The sequence below is a fragment of the Hydra vulgaris genome, chromosome 08, assembly GCF_038396675.1.
Source record: "Hydra vulgaris chromosome 08, alternate assembly HydraT2T_AEP".
Taxonomy (NCBI): domain Eukaryota; kingdom Metazoa; phylum Cnidaria; class Hydrozoa; order Anthoathecata; family Hydridae; genus Hydra; species Hydra vulgaris.
This window is the reverse complement of record NC_088927.1, coordinates 37509839-37525861: the sequence shown is the minus strand read 5'-3', so window position 1 is coordinate 37525861 and position 16023 is coordinate 37509839. Positions and strand designations below refer to the sequence as shown.

Below are 16023 nucleotides of genomic sequence, written 5' to 3'. Positions count from 1 at the left end.
AAAAGACTACTGTTTGCTACATGTCATATTGACTGGAATGTGCAGAAATGGCGAACTGTCCTGTTCAGTGATGAATCGAAGTTCAACATCATTGGGAGCGATGGCATTTGCCGTGAACGTCGACTGGCCGGAAAACGCCTCGATTTACGTTACTCCCATAAGACAGTGAAGCATGGTGGAGGCAATGTAATGGTCTGGGGGTGTTTTTCTGCTAACGGTCTAGGTCCAATACATCAAAACGATGGAATAATGGACCATTTCATGTATAAAAATATCCTGAAAGATGTTATGTTACCTCATGCTGAATGGAATATGCCAATAAAATGGGTTTTTCAGAAGACAACAATCCGAAACACACTGCAAAAGTAGTCAAGCAGTGGTTTCAAGACAACCACCTATCGGTGATGGATTGGCCGTCTCAATCTTCAGATCTCAACCCTATCGAGAACCTGTGGGAGATCATCAACCGCAGAATTAATAGTGAAGGTGTTCGTAATAAGGATCAACTGTTTGAACAAATCCAAAAGGCCTGGGCAGCGATTCCACAAAGTTTCATTGATCACCTGATTGAATCTATGCCTCGAAGATGCAAGGCTGTGATCAACAACAAAGGATTCGCCACGAAATATTGATAGCGAAATACAGCTTGGTCAACATTTTGTCGAGTTGCACTTGTTTTGTCCGGAAGGAAATCAACTTTTTTTAATACTTTTGATTAATTTATTAATTTTCGTGTATAAATAATGAACTTTGTGATGAATAAAACTTGAAGAACTTTGTCTCTAAACAGTTACATAGTTATTTCTCTAAATTGAAAAAATGCAGCACTTTTATATAAAGAAACTAAATTAGCATTATTTGGTTGCACTCGTTTTGTCCGATACTGTGTATTTATATATATATATATATATATATATATATATATATATATATATATATATATATATATATATATATATATATATATATAAATATATATATATATATATATATATATATATATATATATATATATATATATATATATATATATATATATATATATATATATATATATATATATATACACACACACATACATATACATATATATACAAAGCAAAGCACTTGCTCTGTAAAAAAAAATTCCAAGTTCAACCACCGTTTTTGGGAGGTGAATACAGTTAAAAAATATATAAATTTATTACCACATATATATCATAAAAAATGAATAACAGAATAGCATTTCTAAAATGTGGTTATTTAATAACCACAATTATAATAATAATATTTACATAATAATATTATGTAAATATTATTATTAAGCAATGTTTCATAAAAAATATTTAATACTAACCTATTTTGGACATGATCAATCAGATACTGTTTAAACATAAAACTCCATCTCTTTACTATATTTAACAAAGCCTGTTTAAAAGGTTTTACATCAACGCGAAACCATCCATCAAAAATAACTATTCCATTGATTTCCTCAATTTCAGCATACAACCTTTCATAAATACCAATCTAAAAATAAAAACTAATACTAGAAAAACTACATAAATGTTAATATTAATATGACATTATAAAACATAACCAAATAATAATAATTTTGTTTCAAAAATAGGCATGAAAATTTGGAATTAAAGTGGTTTTCAACCATTTTTTAAGTTTTTTAATTGATATTATGTTTAAAAACAAATAAAAACCTAAACTAATAGAAAAACAGAGACAATATTTTAGACTTAAAACTTATGACTTGCACAAAAACATGTACAAAAACTAGACTTTGAAAAAATATTGCTTAGAAACATTATTAAAAATTATGTACAATATAAGTAAAGAAGTCTTTTAAAGTTAAAGTCTTTTTAAACTATACTAAAATTAAAGACAAACAACCTGAACAACAACTTATAGGACTTACTTGTTCTTTAAACTGCTGCAATGTTGGAGAACTTTCAGGAATCTCACCTTCCCCATGCCTCTCTAACTCTTCAAGTGTCAATGTGCGACCATATTTTAAAAATTGATTCATAAACTCATTGCGCTCATCAGTCCATAAATATTCATAACAATGAAAAGAATTGCGATAATCACATGCTTTGTTCATTACATTTGAAACATGTTCAAGAATTTCTGTTCTCATCTCTGAAAGTTCCTCAAGTACTTCAATGTCATACTTTGTAAAAATAAAGATAAATAGGTATAACAGGAACAAAAATACAAAGTATAAAAACACAAAAAATAACAAGAATAAAACAAGAACAAAAAGTAAACAATAAGTAAAAAAACCATAAGTTATTAATGTTTCCTTATTTCATTATTGTTTCCAGTGAATAGTCTAAATGTTACAGCAATGCTTGGTCTCATATATTTTCTAATATATTCATGCTTCCCAAACCAATTTTCCCAAAGAAATTTTTGCCAACTTGAAATTATTGTTAGATGTATTCAAAAATATTTTGTAATAAAATGTTAACTTTAAAACATTACTTGATTTATATGACTCCTTACAGAAAAAAATGTGGAAAAAAATGATTATAAAAAAATATGAGATATCAAAATGTTTTTTGAGTGAAGAAATTCTTTCGTATTTTATAAATTTTTATTTTTTTATTTTTTTTCAAAATTAAAGCCAAATAAGCTTGTTTTTTATTAAATGCTAGTGATTTAATAACAACAATTTTTCTTTATATTACACTCTGCCATATACTTTATCCTTATCATATATATTCTATCCTTAAAATATATAATCTATCACATACTCTAAAGGTCATAAGGAGAGTGCAGCGTGATGTTTAAAAAACATTTTCAAAGTAATTTTACTTGTTCAAAACTATCTTAGATAAAAAAAATGATTAAATTTTATTTCAATTTAAACAAATTATTATCCTAAAATCCAATTTCTCTTTTTAAAATAGCATTAATTTGTTTTTACTACTTTACAAGTTATAATATAATACAATAAAAAGATACATAAATTAAATAATGATAAAGATTAACAAATAAACAGAAAACAATTTTTTTTTAAAAAATAAAAATAAAAGCAAAAGTTTTGGTTCTCAGAAAGACAAATTAGGACTGATGTGTTCTTTGTTGATATAATTCCTTTTGGCATGTTTAAAAACTTCTTTTTTTTTAGTGTTTATTTATGAAACAAGTAAGTTCCCTGAACAATTTTCATGGTTTTATACCATTAAATACTAACCACATAACTTTATTTAAAATTTTAGCATTTAAATTTGTAGCATTTGCATTTTTCAAATTTTGATTTTCAGCTAAACTTAGAAATTTAAAGTGTCAAAAAAAAAAACACTTTAGCTTTTAGAATTTTTATTTATTAAATTATTGATTTAAAGTCTTTAAGAATTATTAAGCATAAATTAGCATAACTTAACATAATAACTTAACATAATAAATATGCTGAAAAAGAAAAAAAAACAGTTGCTCTTAATCATTACTTTTAACTGTTAATACTTTAAAACTATTTTAGTAACAAAATATATTTTAAATAAACCTGATAATTTGGTTGATCATAATGCGATGCAAGACGATTTATGAGACTTGCCTGGGAGTAAATATCAGACAAAATCTCTTCAACAATTGTAAAAAAACATCCTTTACAATTAAAATCTAAAGGAGGTACAAAAACTAAATCGGGTGCTTGTAACTCCAGCCTGGATTCAAATAAAGGAAATTGAACTAGTTTTGCATCTGTGCTAGTGAGAATGAATTGTAACGAACAATGAATAGCTTTTAAAAAACCTTCAACTACCATATCATCTAAATATTCAATATAAGATTTCCAAATTTCAGATTCTGCATCAGCTGAAAAAGCAATTTTATTTTCTAAAACTAATTTAAATATTTGATCTCCGGTTTCTTTGATAAAGTCATAACGTTTTTTTAATACAAGAGGTTTATCCTATAATAAATGAAAATATAATAAAACATGATATTTAAAGAAAAAAACACTTTAATATATAATATATTAGTTAAACTTTAAAAGTATAATATAAGGACTATTCAATGAATAAAATATACTTCAATATATAAAAGTCCATCTTTTTTTCCGTCTTTTCTATCATAAAGTGGAGCAAGACTCCATTTATTCATTAATGTTTTTATTACGGCAACATTAGATTTTGCTGACTGAACGTTTTGCTCTAGCTGATGAACCATATCTCGAGATTGATCAATATATTCCCATATCCCTAAAAAATAAATATTTTAGTATTATATAAACATTTATCTATAACTGCTATATTAATTTGAATGATTTTGCAACAACATTAGATATTATTTTTATCTAAATCCTAAGAAAATAAAATCAATTAAATGAAAAAGTGTTGATAAACCATTTATTATGTTTTAAACTGTAAATAGATAAAAATGGTTTTTACCTTGACTATTCCAGTTTAGCTTGTCTTCAGCTTCTTTTAATTGCCGGTCTATAACATCAAGCTGATTTTTTATTAGCGGATATTCAACATCTAGAACTGTTAAACAAACTTTATTGTACCAAGCAACAATCAAGTCAAGGTTTGCACAATACTTATTGAACTCATTATTTCGCTCAAAAACTGCCAAAGCACATTCAGGAATGCTGTCAAGAGCGGTATTTTCTGTCATTTCAAGATATTTCACTTCTCTAAGGACAGCAACCAGCTAAAATGAACTTATTTATAACTAAAAAAACTATTTTGAAAAAAATTTCCATTTCTTTACTTTAGCTAAATCAAGAAAAAAAAACTAATTTAAAAAAATTAGTTTTTTAAATATTACATGCAACATTAAAAAAAAGTTTAATTTTAACTGCAACTTTAGTTATTAGTTAATGTAATTTCAAAATTAGTTTTTTTTTTTAAAAAAAAAAAAAAACATTATTTATTATCTTTCTATACCTATAATATAATTTTTACTGAGTAACAATTATCTTATTACACTTTTTTTCCTGCCTCACATACATTAAATCTGTGTTGTCTAAACTAATCAATCATAGCCTGCAGAGAACTATGAAATACTTATGGAAAAAATTCAAACAAAGAAAAGGAAACAAATGTTTAAAAAGAACAAAGATCAAAAATGAGGAGAAAAATATATTCACAAATCATAGTAAAGAATAATTTGATTGTTAAAGAGTATCTAAAAAATATAAAGCAAACAATAACCTAAAAAAAATTAAACTTAGAACATAGCATAGATAAAAAGATAAAACTCATATGTAAAGGCATATATATATTTAAATTAAAAAAAGATATACAAATGATGAAAAGATGGAATAAATGATGGAAATATCAAAAAAATTGCAAAAAAAATTTTAGCAAATGAAAATTTAGGCAATTTTACCCCATTTTGTTGTGCTGATTTTGAACTTAAGGTTTGTTTTTCTGTATCACATAAACATTTTTGTATTGCTATTTTATGCCAGTCTTTAGCACTGAGTTATGTTATACTTAGTCATGTCTATTGTTACCACTAAGTTATGTTTATTTTTAGAATAAAGTTGTTTAAATGATCAACTGTTTTCAAATAGCTACACAGTAGCTGGTGAAAGTTATATTGTGTTGTCTGTGCTTTCATGTTTAATATTTTAAAGAATTAAACCTATATGGCTTCTTTATCTATAAGACATCTATATCTATAAGACAATGTATCTATAAGACATCTATATCTATAAGACAAGGGTGTCTTAACAATCTAACCATTTTTGTTACAATTATACATTTAAGTACTGCAGGAGAACTATTACACCTTTTATACAAGCTAGATACAAAGATTACTTTATAATGTTATTCAGAAACCAAAACAAATGGTTTGCTCCACATATAATCTGTAAAGGTTGCGATAACTGATTGTGTATGTGGACAGAGTGGTATGCTTACAAAAATGGCATTTTCTATTCCAACTACATGAGCAAAATTCACTTGATTGTTATTTTTGTTGTTATTATTGATTTAAACAAGAATATTAATTTTATTAAGATTTTATAATTAATTTAAAAAATATATAAATTATACCTGTGGATCAAAGTTAACATAAATAAGATTTTTTTCTTTATTTCTAATAATGAGTGGTTTGTTTAGATTTTGATCAGCTATAACATTAACTCCAGAAGTCCATTTACTGTAGATGCTATCCTCATAACTAGTTAAACAAATTTTTTAGTTAAAACATTTTAATAAAATTTAAATAAATTTACATAAATCTTGCAAAATGTAAATAACCTTTTTAAAAAACGATTCATCTCTTCATACTTTTCCAAAATAACATTCCCAATTTTACTTTGCATAATTCTAAAATATAATAAAAATAAAATTGAAAAACTGATACAAAATTAACTCTTATTAAAACAAACAACAAACACAAAAAACATTAAGAAAACAATTAAATAAAGAAAGAAAAAAAATTTTACTTTCTATTGAGGGACATTTTTAAATAATTAACAGGAACGTGGTATCTAAGATGCAATTGTTGACACCACCGTAATATGCCTGCTATACATGGCATATTTTTTCCAATAACTTGTTTATTTTTATTTGTCAACAAGACTTGGTTATCGAAAACAATTTTTGCTTGATCTAGCTCATCTTCAACCATTTTCAAAAGTACCTCATATTTGCTTTCAAAATTTTTAGCAATCAATGGACGATCCAACAGAGATCCAAAAATATCAATTAACTAAACAAAAAAAGAAATTTTAAAATTGATTTTTTTTTTCCTTGTGTAAATGTACTTAATAATGTAAATAAAAATAAAACTGTTAATTTAAAAAATTACTTTGAACTTGGCTTCTAAACAGGAACAATTATTGAACGCATGATTAATGATAGCAGCAAGACGAATATCTAAGTCCTTAATTATGGACTGAAACTTATAATAATCCTTGTCGAAATTCTAAGAGAAATAAAAAACTCATAAAACTTCTAAACATGGTTTTGATATCCAGTCAATTATCAAAACACATTTGATATCCAGTCAATTAAGAATAAGAAAACACCTTCTTAGTTACAAGGCATTGTAGATCCATCAATTTTAATAATAAGTTTATAGCAAATAATTTAAAAGAAATATATATATATATATATATATATATATATATATATATATATATATATATATATATATATATATATATATATATATATATATATATATATAGTGTTTATTCTTGAGAATTCTTTTTCAAAAAATTCTCTAGAAATTTTTTGTTTTAATTTTTATCATTTCTCAAGAAACTATTTAATTTTCAAGTTAACAATTATGTTTTGAACAAATGATTATTTAATTAACATTTTAAAATCTTACTTCTAAATAAACTTTTTAAGATTTTATTTCAATGGTTGTTAATTATTAGTTATTGTTTTTCAATTATTTAACAACTATTATTTAACAACTAATTTAAAAAATTGTAACTGTTAAACAACAACAAAAAATTTTAAATTTTGACGTCACCTTTATAACGGCTTCTTTTACTTAAGTATGAAAAAAAAGTCTGAAAATTAATTAAACTAAAGTAAATTGTGATAAGGAATTGTGATGAATATTGAATGGGATAGGGCAGAAACATTTAAAGTTGAGGATAAAAAATTTGAAAGAAAAGTCTGTGAAACCTTAGAGATACAAAAACATCAATGTTCTCCAATGTATGGTGTATGAATTTGGACAATGGACAATATGTTAAAACAAATTTTTGGACTTTATTTTTTTCATACTTAAGTAAAAGAAGCTGTTATAAAGGTGAATTCGAAATTTAGAATTTTTCTTTTTATTCTTGTTATTTAACAGTCACAATTTTTGTAATTATAAACTGATGATGCCGGTGCCTATAATCTGGCAAAAATTTCAAATAAATTATTTAGTATTGAGAGAATTCGTATTATCTGATGTTTTAAATTAGTTTATTTATGCATATGTATATTTATATATATATATATATATATATATATATATATATATATACATATATATGTATATATATATATATATATATATATATATATATGTATATATGTATATATATGTATATAGTATATGTATATATATATGTATGTATATATATATATTATATATAAAAAACAATGCATTATCAGGATAAAAAGCTTGTGATAATAAGCAAAAATAATATTATAAACATACAAATGAGACATTTCCATGGAATGAATTGTAGTATTTCTACTATAAAACGTTGTTTAAATCACACTAATTTATTTGGGAAATGTCCAGCTAAAAAGCCATAAGTTTCCTTGAAAAACCATAACACCCTAATGGAATTTGCATCAGAGCATCTAAAGTAGTGTAGTCAACAATGGTCAGAAATTCTTTTTAGTGACAAAAGCAAGTTTATGCTATTCGGATCAGATGGAATCAGGTATGTTTGACACCCAGTTAGTACAAGGTACAATCCTAAATACCAACTGCCTTCCGTAAAACATGAGCAGTTTGCCAATTTTAGACCTAACACTCAAATTGAGTTTTATATGTTCTTGTTAGAATAGAACCATTTTTGGGATTTTGGTGCCAAAGGTTTTGTTCCTATTTGAGGCTCAAACATACCCACTAAAAAGCAAAATTTTACACACCATTTTTAGCACTGTCAGTTTCCATCAAAATGATACAAATAACATCACAAATTTTAAAATTGTATAAGGACATAAAGTATTCAAAGGGCTTTCAGTAGAAAAAAAAAATGGAGCAATTATTTTTCATTTGACTGATTTATGGGGCTTCAAAGTGAGGCAACTAGAGGAACCGCTTATACTGTTTTTAAAATTTTTCTTAATTCTTTCAGCCTTTGATAATTTTTGTGACTGTTAGTGTGTTTACTCAAGTCATAAGAATACAAAAATAAGGAAAACCAAGATTTTCAGTTCTGATTAAAAATTTTTTTTACTGTATTAAGACTTTTTATAATAGGTATTTTTGGTATATATTTATATATCTAATATATAAATATATACCAAAAAAATTCCTCAAATCAAATAATTCCCAAAACTTTAATAGTTCACTATTTTATGGAAGATTTTTACAACAAAAAAAGCAGAATTTTAGACTTCCTTACCTTGATGTTCCTGATGATGAAGTTTGGGAAAATGGTAACCCATTTAACTTATCATTAATGAAGAGTTTTAAATGGGTTACCATTTTACCATTACATTACCTCCTCCATGCATGGGGGAGATAATGTAATGGTTTGGACAATACTTTATCTAGGATGGAGTTGGTCCGCTCCATAGACATATGAATCAAGAAAAGTACAAAGATATATGTAAGACTATTATATTAATTCATGCAAAGGATAAAATGTCTCAAGGATGGATATACAAACAGGATAACAATCCCAAACATACAGCCAAATCAACTTTACAATTTTTTAAAAAGAGTAAAGCTAATGTATTGAAGTGACCATTCCAATTACCTGACTTAGATCCAATTGAACATCTATGGGAACATGTTGACCATCAAATGACAGAAATCAAGCCTACAAATCATGCTGATTTATTTAATAAAATCAAGGAAATCAATTCTCAATGATATTTGCATTAGTTTAGTTGACTCTATGCCTCATAGAAGCCAAGCCATTCTTGTTTGTAAAGTATATTCTACAAATATTATTGTGATTTTGTTTTTATATAAATTTGTCAATACTGTTGAAAAATTTGAACTATTTTGAAAAAAAAACCTTTGTCCGCAAATTTTTGAAGTTATAAAAAATCGTTGATTAGTATATCAATTTTAAAATGTAAATTAGATAATCATTATTTGTTCAAAACATAATTGTAAACTTGAAAACCTTTTGATTGGTATATATGTTGGCTTTAATCAAATGTGTGCTAAAATATTAGTAAAATTCCTTTTTTTTTTATGTGTTATATATTTGTTTTATGTGATATATATATATTTTTTTTTTTTTAATTATTATAATGAAAGCACTATTAGATGCACACAAAATATATAAAATTGCTGTTTTAGCTTGGAAAAAAAACACATTTAAGTAGAAAAAGTGCATATAATAGCACTCTAGTATATATATATATATATATATATATATATATATATATATATATATATATATATATATATATATATATATATATATATATATATATATATATATATATATATATATACATATATATATATATATATATATCTATGTACATATGTATATATATATGTATATATATATATATATATATATATAAACATGTATATATATGCATATATAGATATACATATATATGTACATAGATATACAAATATGTATGTATAAATATACTAAACTGCTTTAGACACACTTTTTCTACTTTAACGGGTTTTTTTAACCTAAAACAGCAATTTCATATATTTTGAGAGCGTCTAATAGCGCTTCATATAATATGTATATATATATATATATATATATATATATATATATATATATATATATATATATATATATATATATATATATATATATATATATATATATATATATATTCTTAAATAATATATATATAAATATATATATATATATATTCTTAAATAATATATATATAAATATATATATATATATATATATATATATATATATATATATATATATATATATATATATATATATATTATTTAAGAAATTTTTCAATGAAAAATATTTTGAGGGGTTGCGATGGACCCTTGAACATTAAATCGATCCCGAATATTATCAACAAAAAAAAATGAAGCATTTTATAATTAAGTTGTTATTTTAGGTTTTAGTGAACAAAAAATGACGTTTTTTAACTAAAAACAAAAAATAAAGAAGCTTTAACAATATTTTTTGATTATAATTTTTCTTATTAATGCTTTTTTATAAAATGATTATTTAAGAAATGATTTTTTAAATTTTTATTTTTTTTAAAGTTTTGCTTCATTTGAGACCCAACACGATATAATTTTAAAAAACTTTTTTTTTAAAAGTATATCTTTTTTTCTTTTAAAAAATCTATTTAATGTTTGAGGGTCAGTAGCAACCCCTAAAAATATTTTTTATTCAAAAATTTTTTAAATTCACTATTACTTATCTATTATCTAGAACACATTAAGGGGGTGCCAGAAGACATTTTCAAAATAAGTTGTTTTTAGAATCACCCTAGTGTATATATATATGTATATATATATCGCCCCCTCAGTATTATCTTGTTCTATCTACAAATTTTTTTTTTTGCAAAAACCAATTTTTATTGTTTAAAAAAGTATAATGCAATATTTCCACTTATCAATAAATTATTACCTTCTCTGCTTCGTCAAGATTTATTCAATTTGACTTTGTTCTAATTACAATTTTACGTATTTTGTTAGTTTTATCTTATTCTATTTCACTTTTTTAAAACATTTTAGTATTATAATGTTCTAATGCCCAAATCTGCAAATCAATGTTGTAGCGCAAGTCACGTGACTTTTTATTTTGATATTTTCAAAATGTCGTCAAGTAAGTTTATTGGTTTAGTTACAAAAGAAACAGTTGACTTTGAATTACTTAATACCGACTCGTAAGTAGTTTCTATTACTATAGTAATTTTAAAATTTGAAAATAAAAAGGAAAATTTTATTTTTCCGATAATTGGATTCCATTTTATGTTCTTTTAACGATAAAATAGTCAACTATTATATCGTGCATTATCAACTATTATATAAATATCGTGCATTAAAGGGTTAAAATAACTTAAGACTAGCTCTCATACACAGTACTAGTAGTTAACTAACTATAAATCTATATGTATAACTATATATATATAACTATATGTATAACTATATATATTGTGCCTTTAAATAACTATATATATTGTGCAAAGTCTTTAAGTAAGACTAAATTCTTTATATTATATATTTCCTAACTGTAAAAAAATAACTTATATTACCCTGCTAATTACGATGCTTATGAAATTCCAATTGTCATTAATTTTTGATTTTTTTTTAATATTATGTTGTTTTTAAATGTAGCTAAAGTTTATACTTTTTATTTCTACAGTGTCGATTCAAGTTTCCACAATAAGCTACTACATACGGATTTAGAAATAGTTGTGCCAATAGAGCAACTCTCGACAAAAAAAAAAGTTGGACGTAAAAGAACCAGAAATCCAGATAGCTGGAAATGCAATGTCAATAAAAAAAGGCGTCAAGCTGGCCAGGAGTATAAAAGCAGGAATAAAGTGATAAGAAGAAAGAGAGAGATCAATAATGAGAAGGACTGTACTAACTGTAAATTTAAATGCCACATTTATTTTCCGCAAGAGCAACGGGAGTTACTATTTAACAAATTTTGGGGACTCAATGATGACCTCAAAGCACACTTTTATAGTGAAAATACAACACGTATTGTGAAAAAAACTAAACGAACACTTGCAATTTCATTGAGGCGGCAATACTCATTTGCCTACTTTTTTCACCTGGCAGGGATTCCCATCAGAGTTTGCAAACCTTTCTTTTTAAACACTCTTGACATAAGCCAACAAAGAATTTCATATTTTTATAAACATTTCCAAACAGATACAAACACGCCTACCCCAAGAAAACAAGGTAAACATACAAAAAAGAAAATTCCTGACGCGGTAAGAGATGGCGTTAGGAAACACATATATAGTATTCCGGTTATAGACTTGCACTATTGCCGTGCTAATACAAATAAAAAATACTTTGAGTCTGAATTGTCTATTAGTCGACTGTATGAGCTTTACCAAGACTTTTGTCAGCAAAAACGATTTCAACCGGCTAAAAAGCACTTATACTCTGAAATTTTTTTAACTGAGTTCAATATTTCTTTCCAGCAAAGAAAAAAAGATAGGTGTGATAAGTGTGAAATTTTTAAAATCAAAAGTGCTGAAGGTATTTTAAGTGATTGTGAACGGACTCAGCATCTAAGTCATATTGAACAAAAAGAAGATGCACGCGAAGAGCGCAAAAAAGACAGACAGTCAGGACATCCTGTTCTCTGTTTTGATTTACAAAATGTTTTAACAGTTCCCAAGGCTGAGATATCCAACTTCTTTTATCTTAGGAAGCTGTCTGTTTATAACATGACAGCACATCTTGCTTTAGATAAAGATGTTTATTGTTGTATCTGGTCTGAAAGCCAATCTGGCAGGGCCGGAAATGATTTGGCATCTGCAATCCTACGAATTTTAGAATCTGTGCTTACCACCCATCCACAACTTAAGAACCTCATTTTATGGTCAGATTCTTGTGTTCCGCAAAATAGAAACAGTATTATGAGCACGGCAATAAAGCATTTTTTAAATGCTCATACTGATGTTGAATCTATCACTCAAAAGTTTTCTGCAAGCGGACATGGCTGTGTTCAAGAGGTTGATGCGGTTCATAGCAGCATTGACCAAAAATTAAAAAAAACTGAGGTATACAGTCCACTGGGTCTGATCAGAATACTAAAGTCTGTTAGGCAACAGAAACCTTTCAATACCCTGCAGATGAAAGATGTTGATTTTTTAAATATTCAAGCTGGAGCTAAAAGCTATAACTTTACCAAAGTGCCCTTTACTCAAGTAAAGCAATTAAAATACTATTCCAATCATCCTTTTACTGTTTTATTTAAAACAAAACATGCAGACGGCTTCACCTCAGTTTTTGCAGGTGCCCAATCATTAAGAAAAAAAAAATCTACAGCATATCCCATAACTGCACCAAAACTGTCAATTCAGACCAAAAAAAGCCACTTACTTTCAAAAGAAAAGAATGAAGATATTAAAAAAATGATGCCCTACATGCCTGAGATTGATAGAAATTATATGGCAACTCTTTGTGTTTAGTAATTCATGTGCATCTCCCATGTACTTTTCTTAATTATTTTTATGTCTTAATATAATTGTTTCATGAAAAAAAAAATGTTTTACTTGAACACAACCAAATAATGTCTAAAACAGGGGTGGATCCAGGTCATTGTCCTAAGGGGGAGGGGGTTATATGACCCAAAAAAAATGATTTTTTCAGCTAAAACCACTGTTTCATTTGATCATTTTTCTAACTAAGTTCAATAATTCTTTCCGGCAAAGAAAAAAAGATAGGCGTAATTAGTGTAAATTTTTTAAAATCAAAAGTGCTGAAGGTACTTTAAATGATTGTGAACGGGCTCAGCATCTAAGTCATATTGAACAAAAATAAGATGCACGCAAAGAGCGTAAAAAATGCTTATAAATTAGTTTACTAATAAATATATTAAATGTGTATATAACTAACTTTTTTTTGCCAAAAATTCAAATGTTGCAAAATAATATTTCGTATTTTTTTTTTTTTTTTAATTTCTATCAATAATATTTTGAAGATTGATAATTCTTAAGATGGGTAGGGGGGGGGGGAGGGGGATACTCCCATCTTTGTATCCGTCCTTGGTAAGAAATACATTCAAAACATTCACCAAATAAGACATTTGTGCATGTTTGGACAAACTATAATAAAAAAAACCCAAAGAAATTGACATAGAACATTATACAATTTTTGTATTTTGTAAAGTAAGTAATTTGTTCTATCTCAAAAGTCAAAAATCATTTTTTTAAACACTAAATACACAATAATTTTCTAAAAATGGTTTATAAGGGTATTATATATTGACCTTGACAATTTTATAATAACAAAATTTGGTGCAAAGTTTATTTTGAACATTTTTAGGGCTTTTGAAAATTCAAATGCCATTTTTTCAAAACCATAGTTTAGCGACATAGAACAAGATAATACTGAGGGGACGATATGTATATATATATATATATATATATATATATATATATATATATATATATATATATATATATATATATATATATACATATATATTTATATACATACATACATATATATATATATACATATATATATATATACATATATATATATATACATATATATATATATATATATATATATACATATATATATACATATATATATATATATATATATATACATTAGGGCTGTCCAAAAAAAAAATTTTTTTTCAGATTTGATTGCATAGTTGTTTATTTTGTGCCATTTGACATAGTAATTAACTGTGCACAAAATCTTTCCAATCAGATGTTTAGGGGGTGCTCAATGACCATAAAGTTTTACGAAAAATGTGAAAAACATGGAAAAAGTAACAAAGTTCCACAAATTTCTAAAACCCGGTTAATTAGATTTTTCAGATTTGATCAGTTTTAATTATCTCTAAATATTAAATTCTGAATACAAATTACAATCCACATCCACTTTAGACTGGTTTATTAGCAGAGAAATTAATGAAATAAAATACTGCAATACGACTAAAGTTCTGCGGTTTTTGTTATATCAGAATTTTTCCAAAATAAAACACTAGGATTTTTGACTCTTTGTCATTGATTAAAATACGAATTATAAACAAAAAAACATATGAGCAATTAACATTTAATTATCGTAATGGTATAGTTCGTGCAATGTTAATGCTAGCGAGGACTATAACTCTTCAGAGTACACTTTCTGGCATCTGGCACTCGCTTTCTGTGATCCTCAACCACCTGAATTAACCTCTGCATTTCAGATTCATTCCTTGTAATCGATTCATTAAACATCGACATTAAAGCCACAGATCGTTCGGCAGCATCATTTACTACTTTCAATGAATATACTAAATTTTTTCCTTCTTGGTATTCTGGGGAATCATTCCAGGTAGCTGGATCGTTGTTGAACAGAAAATCAATATCAACCTTCATTGACCGCAACGCACTTGCTGAAACTGATGTCACCAGCATGTCCAGAGATTTCTTCTCTAGACTTTCAATGTTCTTTAATTTGATCAACCTTTCAGACCAGTTCTCACCGTGAAATTTCATGTTGGAAATCATTTTTTGCTTCTCTTCCGTTTGAAGTTTGTTTGAAAACAAAGCTAGTGGGACCAATTCTGGTGAAAGGTACCACAAATGGTTTTGAAAGTTCTTGACTGCTGCTTCGGAAATCGTTTTATTCACAACTGCAAACTGCTTAAGTTGCTGAAACAGAAACAAGTCATTAACTGGAGCATCGCTGGCATTTGTGCATGATATCCAAGATTTTACATAAACCAGACTA

The 16023-nt window shown here is 26.0% G+C and overlaps 1 protein-coding gene across 1 annotated transcript in view; it reads right to left on the bottom strand.

Annotated features, from left to right (window-relative positions):
- Positions 1-16023, bottom strand: part of LOC100207065 (dynein beta chain, ciliary) — a 129437-nt gene that overhangs the window by 78398 nt on the left and 35016 nt on the right. The window contains exons 8-16 of the mRNA XM_065803627.1: positions 6760-6876; positions 6395-6660; positions 6207-6275; positions 6000-6126; positions 4383-4647; positions 4024-4193; positions 3497-3904; positions 1904-2158; positions 1337-1506 (exon numbers count right to left, since the gene is read on the bottom strand). Of these exons, the coding sequence (XP_065659699.1) occupies positions 1337-1506; positions 1904-2158; positions 3497-3904; positions 4024-4193; positions 4383-4647; positions 6000-6126; positions 6207-6275; positions 6395-6660; positions 6760-6876 (1847 nt within the window). The remainder of the gene's footprint in view (positions 1-1336; positions 1507-1903; positions 2159-3496; positions 3905-4023; positions 4194-4382; positions 4648-5999; positions 6127-6206; positions 6276-6394; positions 6661-6759; positions 6877-16023) is intronic.